Source organism: Tursiops truncatus, chromosome 1 (genome assembly GCF_011762595.2).
Source record: "Tursiops truncatus isolate mTurTru1 chromosome 1, mTurTru1.mat.Y, whole genome shotgun sequence".
NCBI lineage: Eukaryota > Metazoa > Chordata > Mammalia > Artiodactyla > Delphinidae > Tursiops > Tursiops truncatus.
This window is the reverse complement of record NC_047034.1, coordinates 76,341,636-76,365,661: the sequence shown is the minus strand read 5'-3', so window position 1 is coordinate 76,365,661 and position 24,026 is coordinate 76,341,636. Positions and strand designations below refer to the sequence as shown.

The 24,026-nt window shown below is 41.2% G+C and overlaps 2 protein-coding genes across 2 annotated transcripts; both read right to left on the bottom strand.

Moving 5' to 3' along the window:
• Window positions 1-1,406: 1,406 nt before the first annotated feature.
• LOC101321495 (histone H2B type 2-F) lies at window positions 1,407-20,800 on the bottom strand. Its single transcript, XM_073808400.1, has one exon. It carries the CDS (start codon window positions 20,774-20,776, stop codon window positions 20,396-20,398), a length of 381 nt encoding a protein of 126 aa, XP_073664501.1. The 5' UTR covers window positions 20,777-20,800; the 3' UTR covers window positions 1,407-20,395.
• Window positions 20,801-21,709: 909 nt separating this feature from the next.
• Window positions 21,710-22,382, bottom strand: LOC141279340 (histone H3). Its single transcript, XM_073808397.1, has one exon. It carries the CDS (start codon window positions 22,287-22,289, stop codon window positions 21,879-21,881), a length of 411 nt encoding a protein of 136 aa, XP_073664498.1. The 5' UTR covers window positions 22,290-22,382; the 3' UTR covers window positions 21,710-21,878.
• Between the last annotated feature and the right edge of the window lie 1,644 nt (window positions 22,383-24,026).

The following is a 24,026-nucleotide window of genomic DNA, read 5'->3' as shown; positions in this document are numbered from 1 at the left end:
TTCACTCTTTCTTCTTTTTGTGTTTCAACGTAGTTTCTTTTGATTTATCTTTAAGTTCATTTTTTTTTTTAGAAGATGTTGGGGTAGGAGTTTATTAATTAATTTATTTATTTTTGCTGTGTTGGGTCTTCGTTTCTGTGCAAGGGCTTTCTCTAGTTGCGGTAAGCGGGGGCCACTCTTCATCGCGGTGCGTGGGCCTCTCACTATCGCAGCCTCTCTTTTTGCGGAGCACAGGCTCCAGACGCGCAAGCTCAGTAGTTGTGGCTCACGGGCCTAGTTGCTCTGCGGCATGTGGGATCCTCCCAGACCAGGGCTCGAACCCATGTCCCCTGCATTAGCAGGCAGATTCTCAACCACTGCAACACCAGGGAAGCCCTTTAAGTTCATTTTTAAGTCAAAATCTTTCAAATATTGGCAATTTCATATGGCTCAATATAATAGATTAACCTAATGGGCAAAATTCAGGTTTGCTTATACACAGCTTAATAATATTTTTTTTAAAAAAAGACTTTGCCAATTTACTTACATTGACAGTGTGTAAAAGTATCCATTTTCTTTCATTCTTTCCAACCTGATATTATCAATAGTTTTTACAAACCTGAAGAGGAGGTTGTGGGAACTCGGGGGGCAGTCTTGTGGGACTGAGCCCTTACCAGGTGGGGTCTGTGCTTTGAGTAATTAGTATCAGAATTGCTTAATGTGGGGGGAAAACTCATACATTTGGTGTCAGGAGTGTTGTGAGCGGAGGAAATAATTTTTTTCTTTTAATATGTGTGAAGGAAAAACCACCCTTAAACTCACTTATCTTGGGGAAGAGGGGGGGTGCCACAAATCTGACACTGGAAATGGCCTTTCCCCATGTGAGTCTTCTGAACTGAACCAACTGCCATCTATCTGAGCTAGGATAACAATATTCCTAACCAAAACAGGGAGAATAGTGATATGATCCCAGGAAGTCCTTGTACTCCTAGACGTCTAATCTTATCTATTTCATTTGGTCTTATAGTTCATAGTTCTTGAAACTGTAGAGACAGAACTGAAGACTGGGCCATGTTTGGGGCAGTGATGTCTCTAAGATCAAAAGAACCAAGACTTGGATCTAGAAGTGAGTAGTGGAAAGGGAAAGTATATGGTTGTAACTTAAGAACCATCTCAATCCTCCCTGAGTTAGTAGTTGTCATCCTCTTACTTATGCTGCTCCTAAGAGATTCCATTCAAGCCTTTGTGGCTCAGCAGTGGGCACAAACATAGCTCTTCTCCTTCCAGAATAGTGTTCAACAGAAAACCTTGACATAAACCATGCATTGTATCTATATTATGCCATCTTCGTGGAGTCAGGTGAGAAGGCCAGAGGATCCAATCTGAAATGCTGTGACTTAAACAGGGTCTTTATTGAGTTCTAATGTAATATCTTAAATTATAGTTGTAAAAGGAAAAGTCTCCCTATGTCCCTTTTGACTACAATAAGGCTGTGCTTACCCTCTGAAAAGTCAGAAGAAGATTAATACAACATTTACTCTTATCAAACCAAATAAGTCCGCTCACCCGCACGCAGTAAAGCCAATCTACTGACACTGGGTTGTGGTGAAGGAAGGTGCACCATTTATTGTAAGGCACCAGACAAAGAGTCTGGGACAGCTAATGCTCAAAAATCCTTAACTCCCCTATGGGTTTCAGGGAGACATTTTTAAAGGCAACGGGAGGGAGGGGAGTTTCAGGGTATGTGATCAGCTCTTGCACAATTCTCTGATTGGTTGATGGTGAGGTAACAGGGTGGTGTCCCAGGGGTTAACATTATCAATCCTCAGGCTCCGGTAGCTCTGGGGGCTACAGTACTCATGGTCATCAAGTAGTTAACTTCTTCCATTTGGTGGGGGTTTTAGCATCTGTAAAACAACTCAGGAAATGTGCGTCAGATACTGTTATCTATGTAGTTCAGAGAAAAACTAAAGATTCTGTGACTGCCATATGGCCAATTTACTGTTTAAATTCTTATCAGTTCTCCTGGCCCAACTGCTATTTTTGCCACTACATGTTCACATCCTCTCAATCATTAACTCTTGAGCCAGGCTTTTGTGACTCAGGGGCGGCCTGGGAGACTACAGCTTTTCTACAAAAAGGAGGCAGGCAGAAGACAAGGTGGTGAGGGGTGTGTCCCAGGAAAGTTCTGTAGGGTCCTGCTCTGTTACATGCTAAAGAATCTGGAGTTCATTCCTGAAGGTGACAAGGAGTCACCAAGAATGTTAAAGGGGGAGTGAGTGACTCTCCCACTTACCAGCTGCGTGGCTCTGGGAAAGCCATCTCACCACTGTGAACCTGAGTCTCCTAATGGGTAAAATAGGGATAGATGCCTATCGTCTGGGGTGATGGCAAAGAATGAACTGGCTCATGACCATGAGGCATCCAGCTCAGCCCTGGTATGCAGCAGCTTCTGGGCAGCAGATTAGATTCTGTGTGATCCCTCCCTGTGGAGAAGCAGCTTTAAGGAGGCCAAGCAGGGCTGTTCTGTGGCCCAAGGTCCCTGGTGTGGGATTTGTGGGTGAACACCTTTGAGCAGACTTCCTGCTAGGGCACTGGGAGGACTCCATCGAGGCTGTGCTTGCTGTGCTAACTTACCTCTTGGAGCAGCAGAAGCTGAAACCTTTTTTTTTTTTTAAACACAAGAGAACTCAGCTTGGGGTTGGAAACCATCTGCTTTCTTCTATCGGTGAGCTGCAAATTCTAATGATTATAATCTATCAAATATTTACAGAGCATCTATTAATACCTGGAATCTTCTGGCTACTGGAGATATGTCAGGGACCAAGACAGACAAATTTCTGCCCTCATAGGCCTTTCATTCTAGCGGGAAAGGCAAATAAAATACAAGTAAAATGAAACTAACATAAAATTTTCGGTAAGTTGTAATGAGTGCCTTGATGGGAAAAACAAGGATCTGAGTGAGAGAAGAATCAAAGAAAGTCAGGGAAGACTACACTGAAGAGGGGACATTGGAACTCAGACCTAGAGGAAGAAGAGGAACTAGGGTTGCAAATAAGGGAGGGACCAGGAGGAAGCTTTCTGGGTGGAGGGAAAAGCACATGCAGAGGCTGGGAGGTGGGGAGGGGCTTGGTCTGGGATGGGAATTGAAAACCACCAGTGTGCCTGTGTCAAGGGGAGCAGGGTGGAGGGGGACTGGACATTCGGAGAGACAGTTTGGCTACATATCACAGGGGTTAAGAACGCAGGCTTGGGGAGTGAGTCATATTTTCTCTGCCGCTCATTAGCTATGTGATCTTGGACATGTCACCAACCTTTCCAAACCTCAGTTCTCTCATCTGGAAAATGGACTCAAAAGGAATACCTGCCTCCTAGGAATATTGTGGATATTATATTTACTCATATTATAAATGAGTAAATACTTAGCAGAGTGCCTGGCACATAGTAAGTGCCCCACTCCTGTTAACTATAATTATTATTAATAAGTGGAGGGTGGGTTGGAGCCAGACAGACTTGTGTTGAAAACTGGCTCTGCTGCATGATTGCTTTGTACCATAGAAAGTAAGCCTCCATGCCTTCTGTCTCCTCATCCATAAAATGGACTTCGTATTCCTATCCTGGGGGGTAAGTTATTATGGGGATTATATGAAGTGATTTATGTGCAGCCATCCTGAAGGTCTTACATGTTTTTAACACAATGCTCTTTTCAGAATAGCTGAGAACAGTTATTGAACATTTAACATCCCATTATGTATTTTTAAGAATGTTTTTGTTTTTCTTTTTGAATCTATGGTCAAATCCAAAATGTAAAAAAAACATATACAGTTAAAAATCTCCTTGCATCTTGGACTCCTAGCCCTCTGTCTTAGTCTGTTTGGGCTGCTATAAAATAATACCATAGGCTGGGTCACTTGGACACAACAGAAATTTTATTTCTCACAGATCTGGAGGCTGGAAAGTCTAAGATCAAGGTGCCTACAGATTTGGTGTCTGGTAAGAGCTCAATTCCTGATCTATAGATGACTATCTTCTTTTTGTGTCCTCACATGCAGAGGGTGAGGGTGCTGTCTGGGGTCTCTTCTATAAGGGCACTAATACCACTCATGAGAGCTCCACCTTCATGACTCAACACTCACCAACGGCCCCACCTCCTAATACCATCACTTTGGGAACTAGATTCCAACATATGAATTTGGGAGGAAACACAAATATTCAGTCTATAGCACCTTCTAATGTCCTTTCCAAAAGATAATTACTATTGGTTGTTTTCTGTCATCTCAGAGACTTTTATGCTTTTATAGGCAAATAAAGGAAGACATCCTTCCCTCTCTCTCTCTTTGTACACAAATGTTAGCATAATATACACACCATTGCACCTTGCCTTTTTCAAATAACTTATCAGGAGTAGTATTTGCTCCAGAGCTCCTCAGCAGGTCGATCAAGGCTGTCAGGCCTTCATTGCAGTCTGATTTCTTCCTCTGCCCAATCCTATGTCCTCATTCTTCCTTTCACAAGGGTTCATCCCTAATAATCACCTTGTACCCTAAACTCTATCTCAGCCTCTGCTTCCAGAAAGTCCATCCTGAGCATTTTGTATGCCACTGCAACAATTTATAAAGTCTTTGGAGTCTTATAAGACTGTTCAAATAACACTTCTAGGGACACATTTATTTTAACAGAGAACAAAATAAGTTGTTAACATTAGAAAATATGCACCATGGCTCCACTGTGCACAGGAGAATAAGCTTGATATTCCTGTGAATGTTTTTGGTTTAAAACCTTATCAAATCAGATTTTTTTGAGCTGGTTTATGATGCAAAATGTTCTCTCTCCCTCTGTCTGTAAGGGAGAGGGAACATCTTCATTTGTTTCTAATTGTACTTTTATGAATTATGAAGGCTTGCATTTTAAGGTCAGGGTTTGCAATTTCACTAGTTAACACTAGAAGCAAAATGCAAGCCTGCTAATTTTATTTGTAGAATCAAGAAATGGGTCAAGATTTTATTCAACACTGGTGAAACAAGCACCATACAGCATTTTATTCTACAGTCACCACCACTCCCTATTGTCACACATATGGATTGCTTTACTCACCAGCATAGGTGTCCCCCAAGAGTGTATGAACCCACAGGGATATATAAAGATGTTCTAACAGGTACATTGGCAATGATAGTTTAAGGGAATCAACCCCCAAACATCAACTTCCATAAGCACTCTTTCATTACATTGTGCAGCCTAAGAACATGCCTGTTGTAAATGCTTGAAGCTGGTTCACCTTTTCCACCTCCTCTTTCCCACTCACCCTTCTCCCAGTTTACAAAAGAAAGGCATATCTCTCACCCATCCCAAATCATGATACACTACCCTGGGGATAAAAAAAAAATCTCTGAGTGTACCAAAGAGACAAAGGAACTATAAACCAGAGGTAAGTTTTTGTGTCTTTCTCTATTTTATACTTATGGGTGTTAGGGGCAAAGTCAGGTATTAGAAATGGATATGTTAGCCCATGTTGAGATGTTCTGAGTCCTAGCATACTGTAGAGAGGTAGGGAAAATTTCATGACAATTTTTATTTAAAGACCTTGCCTCTTGCTCTGTTATTTAAAAAAAAAAAAAAAAAGATGCTTGGCTCTGAGGTGAAAGTCTTCTGAGAGCAAGGCAAAGAAATTGTAAGTAAGAAATACTGATAACAACTGCACCTTATCTAGGATAACAAACATGCACAGCTCTATACCTGGTCTATTCATCTATGAATTAGGCTGTATAAGAATAGGCTAGGGTATGTTAAGGCTCAAACAACTCCAAAATCTCAGCACCTTACACCAACAAAGTTTTGTTGTTTATATTACACTAGGGTCAACTGAGAGGGAGGAAGAAGGCCAGTTGTTGTGCCAGAGTGAAAAGAGTTCTGGAGCATCTCAAACCAGAAATTAAATGCTCCAGCCCAGAAGAGACACGCAACACTCCCACTTCCAACTCACTGGTCAGAAGTGGTTACATAGCTCCACCCAAACACAAAGAGGATGTAAAATCCTAAAGTAAGCTAAGGCAAGAAGCTGGAAATATTGTGAGAACAGCATAAATGCCATCACAAAGAGTGATATGCAAAAAGCATGCTGGGAAATATCAACTAACTTCAAAGAGCAGTCTTCCTGCATTATCACCATCCTCAGTAAAGAGGTTGATCTCATTCATCCATGACTCAGTCTGTTTCTCAGCTGCAGTCTGCATGATTTCAAAAAAACCTGAAAAGCCCTTTTACTTCTAACAGATCAACACTATATCTTCAAGTAAAAGGAATGTATTGAAGGTAAGTTGGTGTTTTCCATTTTCTGTAACAATTTAGAAGGGATTGTTTCATTAACTTTTGCCCAAAAAAAGGGGGTACTAGATAGCGTAAATCCATATTTATATTTTTACTTGGTTGCAAATCTGCTTGTTATCACTCATCAGTCATTTCTCTTCCTAACTGGGACGTGTTAGTAGATTCTATTGTAAATCAGCTACTTACCAACGGTCATTAATACACTTTTTTAGCTCCACACTTACTGGCTGGAACCGGGCTCCCGGATGGACAGACACGGCGGTAGCTCTCGGATCCGTCGCGGCGGCGGCGTTGTGCGTATCCCACGGAAGGCCACTGGCGCCACCCTGTGGTCTCCTGTGCACATTGCGACCTTAGCTCTCCACAGAATCTGCAACCGCCAGTGCGCGCGGGCTCAGGGGCGCGGAGACTGGCCGGGTGCACGCTTTTTGCAACCTCCCCCCAAAGCCCCGTGAGAAATACTCGCTTCCTCAGAGCCGGCAGGGGCAAGAAATTAGCTCTGGTCAGGTCGGCGGCAGAGGCGGCGGGCGGGTAGAGGAGAGAAAGGGGTTGTGAGTGTCAGATTTGCCCCGGTACCCAAAAAAGCACCCAACTCGGGGGCTGCTCCTTCATATCCGACGTAACTGTTTGCTTGGGCCGGCAGGTGTGAGAACCCGACTCCCGAATGAGCTGGGTGGGCACCTGCAGCGGAACCGCGCAGCTGAAAAACCCATTCGTAGGTCAGGGGGGATGGAGGGAGGGCTCGATCCAGCTCACGGACCTGGCGGCGGCGCCACCCCACGGACGCCTGTTGCGGTTGCAGCCTCGGCTGCCGCCTAGCGCAGGTGCTGCCGGGAGGCGCGGGGCGCGCGGGAGTTTGCGGCTGGCGGTGGCCTCCGCGGAGGCCTGGTTAAGGGGGCCACCGGAAGGGGAGGGTCGCTGGCTGTCTGGGCGAGACCTCAAGAATAAAGGCGGCTGGAGGCGGTGGTAGCAGCAGGGAGGGAGCAGGTGGAGAGTACGAGACGGCTGTCCAGTCAAGCCCTGATGAATTCCTTGCTGGTTCCACCACCATCAAGAGCCAGGAAGGGACCCCGGGCCGGCAGAACCTGCAGGCCTGTGGGCAGGGAGCCCCCAGGCTCTTCACGGGCTGCTCTGAAATGCATTTGGGAACCATGGAGCTTCTCCCTCAAGGGTCCAAGCCCTGTCCTATCCCGGAAGACAAGTTTCCAGGACTGAGAACAAGGGCCCAGAGGGGATTGATGCAGCTGGCTGGGAGAGAGGAGGAAGGTGGGGTTTTCCTTCCTTCGCCCTCAGACTCAGCAGGGACAACACCCAGGGCCTGTTGGACCTATCGAGACTTCATCTTAGAAGTTTAGAGCTTCATCTGAGAAGCTCCTGGGCCCATCCTGTAATCCCCAGGTCTGTTCCAGACCTAAGCACAACTCTCCAGAGTAGACAGTTACGGAGCTGAACAGGCAACTGGGTGTGAGGAGAGTGGTCGTTTCTCACCTTCCAGGCTCTGTAGGATGAGCCCTAAACTCATTTGGGGACCACAGGAGCTTCTACAAGAGTCCAGGCCCATTTCAGAACACTCAGAAGTTTCCTAGCCTGAGAAGGAATCACCAAAGTGGATCGACTGGTTTTGGGAAAACAGGAAGAGTTGGTTCCATTCTGGGTCTTTCCTGGCTCCCAAACTCAGCCGGGAGCAAAACCAATGCCTACTGGATTTAGAAATTTTCCCCCAAGAAGCCAAAGATAGCCAGACCTATCCTGTAATTCCAAGTCTAAGAATTAGACACTGGAGGCATAGCTGGCTGGAAGGTGTCTGGCAGTCCTCACTGCCACCAGAGTTAGTTGGAGACAGACCCTCAGGGGTAGTAAGGGGACAACAGTGGAAGCAAGAAAAAGTTAGGAATTCAGGGGAGAGATAACCGTAGCTTGGACTAACGTGGTAGCAGTAGAGGTGTTAAGTGGTGGTATTTGGAATGTACTTTGTAGGAAGTGTAAAAAAAAAAAAAGCTTGCTGATTGATTACATGTAGGGCATATGGGGAAGAGAGGAATCAGGTACAAATCCTAGATTTGGGGCCTGAGCAATAAACTGACTCCATAGATTGAGCTGGGAAACAGCAGGAGCAAATTGGTGGAGCAGGGGAGACAGGAGTAGCAAGAAGCAAAAGTTTTGTATTGAACATCTTAAGATTCCTATTTGACATTTAAGTGTAACTGTTGGGAAAGCAATGGATACATGTGTGGAGCTCAAGGAAGGATCCTGAACTAGAGATAAACTTTTGAGAATCATCATATATATGTGGTATTCAGAGCCATGGGACTAGAGAGACAATCTAAGTGGAAAGTACAAATAAAAAAACAGAAAAAGGTCTCACAGCGATAATAGTATAAAAAATGAAAGACCCTACCTAAGAGAGCTGTATATTAAGGTTAGCAATGGAAAGCAGGATGTCAAAAAGAAAATGCTAGTAAGTTGAAAATCTGGAGCCCCATAAGGTCTTTTAGGTATAGACTTCTTTGTTAATGCACACTGGCAGTAAAATTGGAGCCAATAAAATTGTTTGCTGCCCTTTATTCCTCATATCTTTGTTTGTTTCTAAATATGGGGTCAAAACCCCAAAAGGGTAAGAAGTTCATCTTCCTGCCTTCCCCTTTCAGCTTCTTGTCACACTAAGCACGTATTATTCCTTAACCCTTTGGCTTAGGATATGAAAGAATAAATTGTGGAGAAGGAGCATGTGTGGAAGGGAAAGATGCCAAAACACGGTATGTGAGTTAAATGGAGATAGAAAATCTCTAAGAAAGGCTAGAAATAATTGGTTTACACATCCTGGAGAAATAAATTCCCCCAATATGGTGTATTCTGAAAAGATAATTTAATTTTGAGGAAGCAATGGCATGATCTCCAGTGAAACAGCAATCATCTGGAGTCTGGCTGTAACTTTGAGGACAACTTCTGCACGGGCAGGAAAAAAGCCTTGAAGAAAAGAAATAGGTATGTACAATGGGATTGTAAGTATCATATTTATTTTAGAAAATAATATTTTCTAACTTTAAAGAAATAATTTCTTGAAATTTCACAGGCTTTGGGCACAATAAACTAGAATTCAAATCTTAACCTTACACTTAATAACTCCTTGTGTTGCAGTTTCTTATCCCAATTACCTCTCTTTCTACTTTGAAATCTATATTCTGGCTCATAATATCCAACTTTTACGGATTATTTTTATGTACCAAATACTCTTTCATTTGCCTTGCAGGGGTTATTTCACTTAATCTTAATAATATTTGTTGCTGTCATTGCCCCATAATATTAGTAGGTGGCTTTTAATATTTTTCCATTATCATGATCAATTTATATAATAAGTATTGTCTCTTCCCCCAGTGTCTGGTAAAACTGTCTGGGCCTGGTGCTGTTTTTAAGGGTAGATCTTTGCCTATCTTTTCAGTTCCTCCTATAGCTAATTTTTTATTCAGGTATTCTCCTCTTCTTAAGGCAACTTTGATCATTTGTATTGAAAAATGAGTTGTCTACATTTGTAAATATCTGTATCAAAATATACATACCATTTTAATACTTTAATATCTAATTTTGCTGATGTTATTTGTGTAATTTTTCTTTCAATATTAAATTTACCAAAGGATTAACTTTTAAATTTTCTTTCAAAGAACCAGATTTTGGTTTTATTGATTAATTCTGTTTTGGGGAGAGTGGGGAAGTATGATCTATTCCAATGATTTCTATCCTAATTTATTCCTTCTACTTTCCTCAGGTTTTATTGTTCCTTTATTAGCTTTTAAATATAAAGCTTAATTCATTATTTTTAAAAGTTCTTATTTTCTCATAAATGCATTTAAAGCTATGAAGAGGTCCTCTGACTTCTTCATATAGGTTTTAATATATAGTGCTCACTTTGTTTATTTCTAAATACTACATAATTTTTATTTCGATATCTTCTTTAACCATGTGCTTTTCCCTAACAGTATAGATCAAGGAGAGTATTTTTAGTTATTTCATTGCATTATAATTAGTAAATATATCTTGTATGGTTTCAGCTTATTCAACACTTGTTGAGTTTTCATTTGTCATCTCACACATGGTCAGTTTTGAATCAGTATTGCATGTGAATTTCAGTATAATGTACTTTTTCCATTTTGGATACAAGATGGTATAGGTATAATCTTATACTTATGATTACTTTTGTTAACTATGTTCTTCAAATCCTCTATATCTTCAAACAAGTTTTAGTCGACTTGGTCTTTTAATCCTTGAGCAAGATGTGTCTGTGTTAACATAATCACCACTATGATTGTTGACTTATTAGAAATCTTTGTTGTATGCACACGCGTATGATTATGCATGTGTGTGTACCTGTGTTAGGTGCAAACAATTTTTTTTACATTGTATAATTTAAAAGCTTTATTTCCCCTCCCACAATTAGCAAATGGGTTTCATATTAGTTCAAGTGGAATTTTTCTTCCTACAATCGCCTTTCAAGTGCAAACAATTCTTGATCACTGCTTAATGGATTTCTGCTTTTCTAAATATGAAATATCCCTCTTCTAGTGCTTTATAGTCAGCTTTTATACATATACATTTTGTATATACATATATATTTAAACTTACACTTTTCTAACAACTTCTAGAATAATATCTATATCCTCCTCCTAAATATAACATAAATATTAGTTAGCTTATTTTATTTCTCGCCATGTCAATATTATCTGGAATTTGAAGTTCAGATTTTCTTTTCAATTTTTTAGGATCTACACCAAAGGACATATATTTGAAGTCACTAACAGTTTTGAGCTCTTGTTTCTTCAAAATAGTAGACAAAATGAGGAACAGAAACCATACATGTAAAAACCTCTGTAATCACAGTTACGTAAACAAAAATCTTAAAATCCAAACTTGAATCAGTAATCAAAACAGAGGGAGATTTCAATACATGATGGATACAATAAATTAATGCTTCTTGTATGACCCAGGATATCACGAACAATGTCACCTGTATCTCTAACCTCACAGTACTTTGTATCTATCATTTATAGCACATTCCTTTTTAAATTTGTATTACAGGTAACTTGGTATATGTATTATATTTCTTTGTTATTTGAACCTTTTCTGCTTCATTTATTTCATCTCTCTCCCATCACCTGATTTCTAATTTCTCAATAAATTTATTTAATTATGAAATTAGGTAGATGAATAAATACCAAGTATTCTAAGCCTTAAAGAAATTTTTCTAGAATCTAAACTTATTTAGACTTAGCAGTATATTTTACTGGGCACATGGCCCCCTTCTGGTATCGCACATCTTCCCCTTAGAATCTTTTCTGATTCTTGCAGGAATACAACTCCAGAAATTCTTTCAGGGAGGGTCTGAAAAGTCACCCACACTTAGATGATAGTTTGGCTGGATATAAAAATTTAGTTTCAAAATTATTTTCCCTAGATTTAAAAAAATCCCGATTGTCTTCTTATATCCAGTGTTGTCCAAATGAAAAGTCTGACATAATTTGATTTCTATTTCTTTGTAAGAATTTTCTCTGGGTGTTTCTAGAATCGTCTCCTTAACTCTTGTGTTTTGAAATTTTATTGCCATGTCTCTAGGTAAAGATACTTTTAGTTCATATCTATATGCTCTGCATTTAATGGGACCTTGCAGTCTGAAGATATATATTCTGTGAAAGTCTCCTTTTCTTTACTTCCTCAGGACCACCATGTATGACACTTGGGTTGTGCACTGCACAACTGCAGGGGATACCATTCACAAAGATTATAATTTAAATGGTGCTCCTGAAGCTGTGCAGTGTACAATCAGCAAACCTTATTTGGTAGACCTGTATTTTATTTTTTACATTATTTCTATTCTCTCCTTCTAAACTCCTACTGGGTGAATTTTGGAACATCTGAATCTATCATCCATGTCATTTAACTTTTTTTCGTATTTTCTACCTTTATATCTTTTTATACAGCATTTTGGGGGGATTTCTAGGCTTCATCTTTCAGCTCCCCTATTTTCTCCCAGTTGTATTGATTCTATTCTGGACTCAGTCCTACTGTTGAATTTTTGTGTCAATAATCAAATTTTAAATTTCCAAGATGTTTACTGTTTTTGCACTCTTCACTCTTAACCCATTTGCCATCTTTTTTGTCAGTTTTCTATCATTTAAGGAATTTGGGGTGCAAAATGGGAAGAATGCAACATATGTTTGGGACACTATCTTGAATTAGTAGATATTTCACTGTACATTAGAGATGAAAAACTTACATAGCACTCAACAGGAGTTCCCTACTATCAATGGCAACTAACAGTTATTGAAATGTTGTGTCGAACATCAGTCTAAGAATTTTTATATGTATTTACTCATTCACCTTTCAAAAAAACATTATAAAGTAAGCATTATATTATTCTCAATTTAAAGATGAGGAAACTAGGGAATTCCCTGGCGGTCCAGTGGTTAGGACTCAGTGCTTTCACTGCCAGGGCACAGGTTCAATCCCTGGCAGGGGAACTAAGATCCCACAAGCCATGCTGCACAGCATCCCCCCACCAAAAAAAAAAAAAGATGAGGAGAAAGCATAGAAGGTCCAAAAACTTGCCCTAGTCACACTACTGATAAAGAGCAGGGCTGGGTTACAAACCAGGTGATCTGTTTTATGAGCTTGTGCTCTTTACTAATACAGTGGCATACTCAGAAGATTTTAAGAACACACCATCCTTCTACACTGCCAAATTATGTATTTACTTTGACACCTCTGTGCTGTTGTGGGGCCCTGCTACATGGTTATCCACCAACTCAATCTAGAAGACTCAGTCATGCTTGTAATTCATGTACATATATATTACTGTTTTCTCCTGTCAGGAAGAATAGTCAGAGTTGTTTTGTTTTACTCTTATAATCGTTGGGACTTCGCTATTTCCCATTATAAATGATTTGCATATGCTAATCCAGAAAGATTTATCTATATGCCCCTTCCTGCCTAAACACATCCCACAATCATAAATACAATGAAATTCCCTTAGACAAATGAAAAGATTCCTTCCTTTTTTTACCCCTAGGCTAAGAATTGAAATTCCAATTCTACCTTGGTTAACTTTCCTGCTAATCCTAAAATTGTGTTCTCTATGCATACTTGCTGTTTCTGAAAAAAAATTCACTTAAGAATAATTTCTGGGGACTTCCCTGGTGGTCCAGTGGGTAAAACTCCACGCTCCCAATGCAGGCGGCCCGGGTTGGATCCCTGGCTGGGGAACTAGATCCCGCATGCATGCCACAACTAAGAAGTCCGCATACTGCAACTAAGAAGCCTGCATGTGGCAACTGAAAAAAAAACAAGATCCTCTATGCCGCAACTAAGACCTGGCACAGCCAAAATAAATAAATAAAATTTAAAAATAATAATAAATTCTGTTGCCCAGTTCCTTGATATTAATGTGAAAAAATTGTGAAAATCAAAATTCAAATACTTAAAAAGACATCACAGGAAAAGCTCCCTACAAAGAAGCTCATATAAGCAAAATCATTCTTATTCGATTTTCATATTGCAGCAGGGAGGAGAAGGAAGAAGCCTACGAAAACAAGGATATGCTCCCTCGCTAGAAGTAATCTTATGGTTGATGCATATACAAGTTAATCAGTATGCCTTTCTCCTGCTTATTCTACATGTTATAATAGGGGTCTTGAGTAAGTAGACATGCCAAACTGTAGGAAATATACAACTCCAGAGAGAAATTCAAGTAGTTTAAGGCCCATCCCTAGGATTGGGAATTCTATTAAGAATACTGAACAGCCTTTGTCCAGGGTTATATCTGTGGTGTGTCTGAACTCTGTTTCACATTCCCTCTTGGCCTAAGGAGTTTTCCTTCAATGCATTTCAAAATGATAATCCCACTAACTGGAAACTAAGACCTACACAAAGCTCAAACATCATTGCCAACAACAACAAAAAATAAAGCTGATATCTTTAGGTATTTTCTGTTCCCCTGAATGTTAAAAACACTGATATCAAAAGAGTGATATGGATTTTCCCCTACCTTCTGATAATTTAAAATTATTGCCTTTGATCATGTAAAACAACAGAGATAAATTGTTCCTTATTTCATTTCACAAATCTGCATCCTCCATTTTTGCCACAAGGATTCCTTCTTCTGGGTGCCTTGTGCTGCCTCAGTCCCAAGATCAACTGAGATCTTGATCTGTCAATCTCTCTCTCTCTCAAAATACTCAGCCAGTCCCAAGCCATTACCTCTTTACCATCCTTGGGACAATACGTCAGCATCCAGGTTCGGATCCTTCAAGGCAAAATGCTAAAGAACTGCTCAAGCTCTATGAGTTCTCTTACTTTGCTCTCTGTTTCTGGTTTTGGCCATCTAAAGCAAAGTTCCTTGGATTGGTTGAGAGTGATACTCTCTAGATTCTTATGCTTCTTTTTAGCAGAACCATCTGAAATATCTCATCTATTGTGTAATGAGTTCTTGGTCAAAGAAAAGAAATATTGAGGTCTTGGGACTGCCATCCTACTTGTTTACCACTCCTTGGACTGTAGTTTGAATAAGAAAGTCTTATATTCTTGGGGAAACTTTCATCCCTGAATAGTGACAGGAACAGGAGCTTCATCTTGAAAATACTGAGAGGAAAAACATGAAGTACATTAACAAGCAGTAATGAAGAACTCAGAAGTCATCAACCTGACTCCACAAGCCCATTTTTGAATTTCTAATTAAACATTTCCCAAATATCTCCACATTCTCCTTTTGGTTATAAGGTGTGTCCTTCTCTGTGCTACCTGATAGTATGCCTACATCATTTCTATTCATTTGGCTTGCTCTTGTGTTAAATCCTCAAAATTCAGAGCTTTCAACTCAGAAATCAGAAAGAAGTATTGAGATGAAAGTATTTCAATTTTTTCTGAAAGCATTGATGGGAGGTATTGCAAACATCATCTGATATATATTTTTAAAGGTATTTGCCAAAGATTATATTCGTCTTTACAGAGCACTAGTAACAGACACTAGAAATAAGGTCTTTTATTATTTAATTCACTTTTTTCCCCTTTTGGGACACATAGCAGATACTTAAAGATTCTACAGTGTCAGAGGCCCAACAAGTAAATTGTGGCATTGCCTTCTTGGATGTTTTTAAGATAAAGAAGGTCTTACTGCTCTACTGCAAGATGCTTAGGGAGTTGACTCTCAAATCACTAGAGATCTCTTAAAGCACAACTTGTTGGGAAGGAAATGTGCTCTGGAGGTACAAGGGTGCTCATGCAAGTGCCTTCCCAGCCACAATAATGGGAGAAACACTGATCGAATATTTGCCATGTTCCAGCTGCTGTACTAAGTGCATTAAGTACATTATCTCATTTAATCTTCACAAGTCTTGAGGGTAGGTTTCATTATTTTTCTCATTTAACAGATGAGGAAATTGAGGTTCAGAAGAGTAAAGAAACTTTCCCAAGGTCATATAGCTCTTAGGTGGGTTAGCTGGGACTCAAAGCTAATGCCCATCACCACTACAGTACACTGCCTTTCAGCCAGTATCTTTTGACTTTTATAATTGGTTTGCTATAAGGGGTCCATGGCTAGAGACCAGGGGCTGGACTGTGACATGATAAATGTATGTTTGATCTCTTCCCCCAGTTTCTAACACAGAGCTCCTAAAACTCTTGTAATTCCCTGAGTGATAGGGGTGCTAAGGACATCATTTGTTCTAATATTTGGTCTTTGACCCCAATTCCTGACATAGAGCTCCTAAATCCCTTGGAATTTCCAGGGTAATAGGAGCATATTTTGTTCTAATGAGACGACTCTTGGTGGACTCCTGGGGAGTTCAGGACAGGGGCTGGTCACCAGAAAGGCCAGGCTATGATTAGAAGATTGAAGCTGTTAACCCACACCCCCCATCCTCCAGGGAAGAGACAGGGACTGGAAGTTGAGTTAATAATCCATCATGCCTACTTGATGAAGCCTCCATAAAAACCCCTAAACTATGAGATTCAGAAAGCTTCTGGGTCAGTGAACATATCCACATGCCAGGAAGCCACATGGACACCCCAATTACACGGGGACAGAAGCTCCTGCACTCAGGACACTTGCCCTATGTACATCTTCATCTGGCTGGTCATCTGTATCCTTTACTATATCCTTTATAATAGACTGGTAAATGTAAGTGTTTCCCTGAGTTCTGTAAGCTGTTATAGCAAATTATTGAGTCTGAGGAGGGGGTTGTGGGAACTCCTGATTTGTAGCCAAGACTGACAGAGGTGTGTGTAACCTAGGGACCCACTACTTGTGATTGGCATCTGAAGTTGGTATAGGGGGTGGAGGGGCAATCTTTTTGGACTGAGCCCTTAACCTGTGGGGTCTGCACTAACTTCACGTAGTTAATGTCAGGATTGCTTGGTGTGGAAAACCCACATACTTGGTGGCCAGAAGTACTGAGAATAGTAGAGGAAACAAAAGTTTTCCTTTACTCTCTTACTGCTTCTGAGTTAGTGTAGGTAAGTATCCTTAAATACCCAACAACTTACACTATGAAGCTTCTAAACTGATTTGTGGACCATGGTGTCTGCAACTTCACCTAGACCTTCACTCCATATTGTGCTGTTCCCCATTCAGAGGGCAAAAGATTTTTAAAATCATTTTTTGTTAAACCCAACTCTTAGAGTTCTGCATCTCATAAATCGAATCCCACTGCCCTCCCTCTCAACCACTCCTTCCCTCATCAATCTATTCATCCCATCAGTATTTACTGAGTGCCCACTCTATTCCAGATACAGCTCGAGATGATGGGCAAAGTGCAGTGAACAAAACAAAGTACCTACCTTCATAGGACTTACTCTAAGAAGGTAGGAGGAGAGTCAGACAATGTATTGGTTGGAGAACAGTCTAAATTATTGTGCCAAATATTAAAAAAAAGAAGTGGCTTAAACAAAATACAAGTTTATTCATCTCTCATGTCCAGGGTTAGTAGAACAGTTCTGCTATTCTCATCACATGGCTTCTGTTTCTGGGCCCAGAGTGGCTGCCATAGTTCCTGCCATTGTATCTGTAACCCAGCCAGAGAGAGGGTAAAAAGGCAAGGGCAGTACATATCTATTCCTTTTTAGGACACAAACTAGAAATAATATGTATCACTTCCATTCATATCTCATTGGCTCAGAACTTTGTCTTATGAACAAACCCAGATGCAAGAAAAGCTGGTAAATTAGCCTTTAACTGAGAAGGCATGCACCCATAAAGCAGAGGGTTAAAGTAAGGAAAGAAGAACAGCTTTTATGAGTAGCAGTCTCTGATTCAGTAATAAACAAATAAGTAAATAAATACATTAGTATTCGGATGATACACGGAAGAAAATTTAGCAAGGTATGGGGACAAGGAGTACCAAGAAATGGGGGGAGAGAGGGAGGTGGGCTTGCTATCTTACATAAGTCAAGGAAGAACTGAAGAGTAATGGAAGTTTTGAGCAGAAGCCTAAGAAATGAGGAAGCCAGTCGTATAAATATCTGGGGGAAAAGCTTTTCCAGAAGAAATGGCAAGCACAAAGACCCTGAGATAGGAGGGCCTTGGTGTATTCGAGGTAGAGCAGGGAGACAAGTGTGATGAAACAGAACAAACAAAAGGGAGAGTGGTAAGAGAGGAGGTGGATGTGGGCCATTGTATCAGTGTGGACCTTCTCTCTGAAGCCATATGGGGATTTTCAGTTGGGCAGGATGGTGTGGGAGTGACATGATCTGACTTAGAGGTTTCAGAAAGTTTACTCTAGCTGGTTTGTGGAAGATAGAGTGAGGGTAGAGGCGGAAGCAAAGAGACCAGTCAGAAAGTCATTGCAAATACCTGGGAGGTGTGATGGTGGCTTGGAGTGGGAAGACAGCAGTGAAGTGTCAAGTATGGTTGGATATGGGACATGTTAAGCCAACAATATTTTCTGATAAATTTTACTTGGGATGACTGAGGAAAGGCTTATTCCCATGCTTTACTATAGTCATACCCCCTGCAAAAGAAAATGAATCTCACAGGGAACAAGAAAATAAAATTTCTCTCAAGCTAGGATCATGGTGAACAAAGAAAGCTTCAGCAGGTTTGAGATGCTGGGAGCCAAGTACAATGTGACTTAAATTGCTTTGCGGGCAAGAGGGTGGGACAGCCAGAGCTTTCCAATATAATGAAAAACCCTAAAAAATAGTCTATGTGAAAATTTTAAGTTTAAAGAGACATATTAAAGTGAAAAGAAAATGTTACAACCTGGATGAGGAGTACAGAAATAATGACACCTAGTCACAGAATTTAAAGGGAATGATGAAGAATTCCATTTTACAAAAATCAGATGATTAAAAAGTTGAAAGATGTTACAGTGAAAATTGGGTAAAACTAAACCTTAAAAAAAACTTCCCAGAGGATACTTGATACATTGGTCGCAAATAAAATTCCAGGTGCACTTCATGGACTTGGGAAGGAGAGCACCTGTATATCCCCATCACCTAGCACAGGGTCTGGCACATGTAAATTCTCACTTATAGAGTGATTTTTCCTACCATAGAATGTGTTGTATAATGATTTCTTTTCTTTCAACTAGAAATTTTAGATTCCCAGTTGAGTCATCTTTCCCTGGTCGCTTGTCTGATAGTCTCTAGGGAAAGATGACTCACTGAGAATCTTAATTTCCCAGTGAAAGAAATCACATACAGCCCACTTTATGCAACTTTTAATTAGATGTAAATTCGAACTCCTACATTACAAATGAATAAAATTCATTTTAAGCATTTAAAAAATTCATTTTAAATTCCCCCAAGTTTAACCAGGAATGGCTTAATTTCAAAACTCGACTGTCAAGTGAATTGGAAGCTAAGACTTTTCCTTTTGCCTCAAGGGTATATTTTATTTGGTAGAATATCCAGCCTTTTTCGGGATTGGTCTTGAGTTATGCAAGTTTTGAACTGAGAGGGCCTTAGAAATTCATCCCACATGTTAACTGCCCTTTTGTACACCATGCCCCCAAAATCTATTCTAAAAATATACACCTGAGAACACTAAAAACCACCTCACCAGTCCCCCACCTCCAACGCGACCTTATCAGGGAACTTCAGGAGAGGCACCTGGAAGTATGTTTAGCAAGCTTGGAGATGGGCCTTATAACCAGGAGTTACAGAACCAAGACAAGGTCCTTGCCCTGGAGAAGATAATTTTCCTGTGGAGGAGTGTAAACAAGCAGTGTAAGTTAAGTGCTGCTCAGTTTTCACCAAAAGCAGGGTAGGAGTGGGGAAAGGTTTGACCTAAATGAGGATTAAACCCAGAAGGGAAAATATCCTGAAGGAAGGGAAGTCTTTGGGCACTGGGTCTCTCAACCTTGGCGCAAGGGTCAACATCATTCACCAAATAATTCTTGGTAGTGGGGGCTCTCCTAGGCATTATAGGATGTTTAGCAGCATCCCTGGCATCTACCCACTAGATGCCAGTAGCGCCCCTCTCCCCAAGTGATGACAATCAAAAATGTCTCCAGATACTGCCAATATCCCATGGGGAGTGTGATGGAGGGGGTGGGAAATCTATCTGGTTGAGGGTCACGGGGCTAAGTAGGCCAACGTACTAAAGCACCTGGTGATGTTGAAAGTTTGTGACAGACACCTAGAGATTTATGTTAAAAACAGATTAAAACATTAAGAAACAGCGGCAACTGGGGAAACTATAGGGCTATCCGTACGCTAGAATAAAATAAAACCCAACTCACTTACTAGTTTAATAGTTTAATAAGAGACAGCCCTTCCCCGCTCCTCCGTACCTAAGCGCCCATTGAAGACTCAGACTAGGTAGGAACCACCTTAAGGACCAATCACTTGTTACCAGCGACATGACACATACCACTAGGTGGCGCCACTGAACCATGGGAGGTCCTAGATTTTAACAGGGCAACCATTCAATCACTGTCCCAATCTAGCCCCAAGTCCAAAAGCACTCGTGATCATGGGCCCACCCTACCCAACCAACAACTAAACCCACCTTTTATCAAGTGTTTACAGCCACTTTCCCCGATAATTTAAGTGGCTCTGAAAAGAGCCTTTGGGGTAAAATAGATGTTCTAGTTCGTCTCTTGCACGCTTACTTCGAACTGGTGTACTTGGTGACCGCCTTGGTGCCTTCCGACACGGCGTGCTTGGCTAACTCGCCGGGCAGCAGCAGGCGCACAGCCGTCTGGATCTCCCGGGACGTGATAGTCGAGCGCTTGTTGTAATGCGCCAGGCGCGACGCTTCGCCCGCGATGCGCTCGAAGATGTCGTTCACGAAGGAGTTCATAATGCCCATGGCCTTCGAAGAAATGCCGGTGTCTGGATGAACCTGCTTCAGCACTTTATATACATAAACAGAATAGCTCTCTTTCCGGCTACGCTTGCGCTTCTTACCGTCTTTCTTCTGCACTTTCGTGACAGCCTTTTTGGAACCTTTCTTAGGAGCAGGAGCAGATTTTGCTGGATCCGGCATCTTCACACAGGAGAATCCCCACACGCCAGTAGAAGTGATCCCGACTACACCGAAGCAGGCTGGTTACGCGCTACTTATAGAGCCTGTATGCAAATGAAGACTAGCACAGTATTACGTTTTTATTGGTTAATATCCAACAGTGTCGTCATAGAGGGGCGGAGTCCATGTAAATAAGGTTCTGCTTGCGCTCCCTCAGTGGCCCTTAGAACAAATGTCTTGTTAACCAATCAAAATGTTCCATTTCACACTAACCACTAAATTATGTAAAAAGTAGTTTCACCTGTTTGTGGTCTTTTGATGTTAATTGGTTTTCACTTTTACTTGGAGATCTGAAGTGCCAGCTAAAGACAAGTTAACTTTCTCATTTTTGCATCATTTTACTCCTCTGTACTACTTTGTGGAAGTTTGTTTGATTACGGTTTTTGCAACAATACCTCAGCCCACATTTTCTTTTTTTTTTTTTCGCGGTTTGCGCCTCCTGTCTTATGCAACGAGGAAGATGGGTTCTTACACATCTCGGGACTCTTGCCCCCATTCTTAGTTGAAATCCCGAGTAACTACTTGGGGACCGAGGATTTTATCTAACATCCGGCCTAGTTCTGGTAACTGTACAATCGGGCTGAAAACCCAGATTGCCATCCCAACAGTTATCACATAATGACGGCCTTCTAGAGTGTCACTTAATTTCAGTATTCAGATTTGTGCTAACATTTTGTACTAGCACTTTGGAACGCGTTACAAACGACTGGTAGAACATATTCTATCCTCTTGCGAAGTTTAGCAAGGTTGGCGCTCTGGACTAAGAAATCAAGCCAGCAGATAAAAGCAGTACTTGACCGACACGACCCAGACCTTGCCTCTGGTGGTCCCTCTAGCGTCTGTCTGCCTTAATTCCATAACCTCACCACCCAACACGTGCGAGACGCCCCGATCCACTTTACCCTTAACACTTGTGCATTAGGAACTCACCAAGCTTAAAGCTGGTGAGTTCCTGTTGCTCTTCATAAAAACGTGGGCGCTCTTTATGAAAACAGCTGCTCTTTATGAAAACGTGGGTGGCTCTGAAAAGAGCCTTTAAATCGTCTAGTTTAAAACGTGTGCCTTAAGCCCGCTCCCCGCGGATGCGGCGGGCCAGCTGGATGTCTTTGGGCATGATGGTCACGCGCTTGGCGTGGATAGCGCACAAGTTCGTGTCTTCAAACAGCCCCACCAAGTAGGCCTCGCTCGCCTCCTGCAGCGCCATCACGGCCGAGCTCTGGAAGCGCAGATCAGTCTTGAAGTCCTGCGCGATCTCGCGCACAAGCCGCTGGAAAGGCAGCTTGCGGATCAGCAGCTCGGTCGACTTCTGGTAGCGCCGGATCTCCCGCAGGGCCACGGTGCCCGGCCGGTAGCGGTGCGGCTTCTTGACGCCGCCAGTGGCCGGCGCGCTCTTGCGGGCCGCCTTGGTGGCCAGCTGCTTCCGCGGGGCCTTGCCACCAGTCGACTTCCGGGCAGTCTGCTTTGTACGCGCCATGATAGCGCACTGGTTTTACTCACCAGCCCGTAGGCAGTCTTATTTATAGACATAGCCTCGTCTTGATTGGGCCAGAAAAACTAGGAATTTCCGAAAATGTAATCTCATTGGCTAGAAATCAATCCTATTTATTGCGCAGAAGCTTGTTATGCTAATCTTTTATAACCTCCCCCTTCCAGTACTTTTCTATAATCTTATCGATCACAGATTTTTCTTTTCAGACCTTTTCTTTAAACTGCTGTAACGCTTGTAAGAGCAATTTATAAAGTGTTTTTACACGCTTGGGATTTATATATTAGCAGGTTCTTTCGAAATGCAAGCATGCCCTAGGTTTCAGCCTGCATTTCCACTTACTAGTTACTGTAACTCCTCTCCCATAGCTAACATTTATTTAGCTTCTGACACCGAGCTAAGCAAGTCAGAGTTACATTATGACTGAGGTTCAACAAAATATGTGGTTGAAGGAACCAAAAACTAAACTTAACGTTTACCTGATTCGGATCTCCGCCAAAGCTGTGTGCTGACTGGTACCAATTTACAGAGTAGAGCCTTCAGCCTTTTCCCCTTGGAATGCGGTTTCCTCCTCCTCAATCCATCAATGGCTAATTTGGTCCTATAGATGGAACGCTTTAAGTAACGGACGATAAGACCAGAAATATTAATTTCTCCTTTACAATGGTGAAGAGTTTTAAATAAAGTTGCTTATCAGTCAGATTTAAATTTAAAGTGTCAAAGCAAATAAATTTTTCTTTGATTACTGAGTTGCTAGCATATTTTCTTCAATAAAGTGTTTTCTAACGCTTAAAGTTTCATATCTTTTCTATTCTCGGTAAGGAAATAGAAGATCCTTTGCCTTTTATTTCATATGCTTTGAAGAATTTCTCGGAAAATTACATGTAATAAAACAGCAGTTATGTAAGGTTACCAATGCTTTAAATTGTAATAACTGACATAAAAACTTTTACTCGTATGCTTATTTGATTAAAAAAAAATTATTGCATCCAAATCTTATAAAAACTCAAGCCTGAGAACAAAAGCAGCCCCAAGAGGCTCAAAACTTACCTCTATGGTGTCAGTATGAATGACCATCTTCCTGAAGTCAAAATAAAATAAAAGTGATTTTGAAAGGATTTCCTGAACGTTAAACACAAGGTAGAAACTTATCTTTATAACAATCTGTGATGTATGGCTGCCTTAGAAGTCACCTTTAATAAGAGAATTCTGATTCATATTAGAAGTCTCCTTAGGCAGCAGCAATCTCCTGCTCTAGGGAGAAGAGCTAAACTGTCAGCGCAAAAGTGTAGCTGATGTGAACAACTGTTACCCCCTCCTGTGGTGGTTTTGTAATAATGTCTTACATATACAGAGCACTACTCAGTATTGTAAAACTCTCTACATACACTATCTCATTTAATCCCAACTCTGTGAAATAGATGGTTTTTTCCTCATGTTACAGATAAATAAACTGAGTCTCAGAGAAGTTATGGCTCATCCTGGATAAGCAACAAGGCCTGCGTAATATTCTAAAGCAAAAGAATGAAATTATAATGGATTTCCAGTTTCATCAGGCTTGGGGTATATTTTAAAGAACTGAAGAATCTTCACAACATACGATCGAATTACTCAACTGAACTATTCCCATCAGAAGAGGAAACTACCCCAGGGCAGGTGTCGATGACGGCCCAAAGCTGCCCAACCAAATGACACATTTCTTTGAAATGTTCTTTTTTTTTTCCT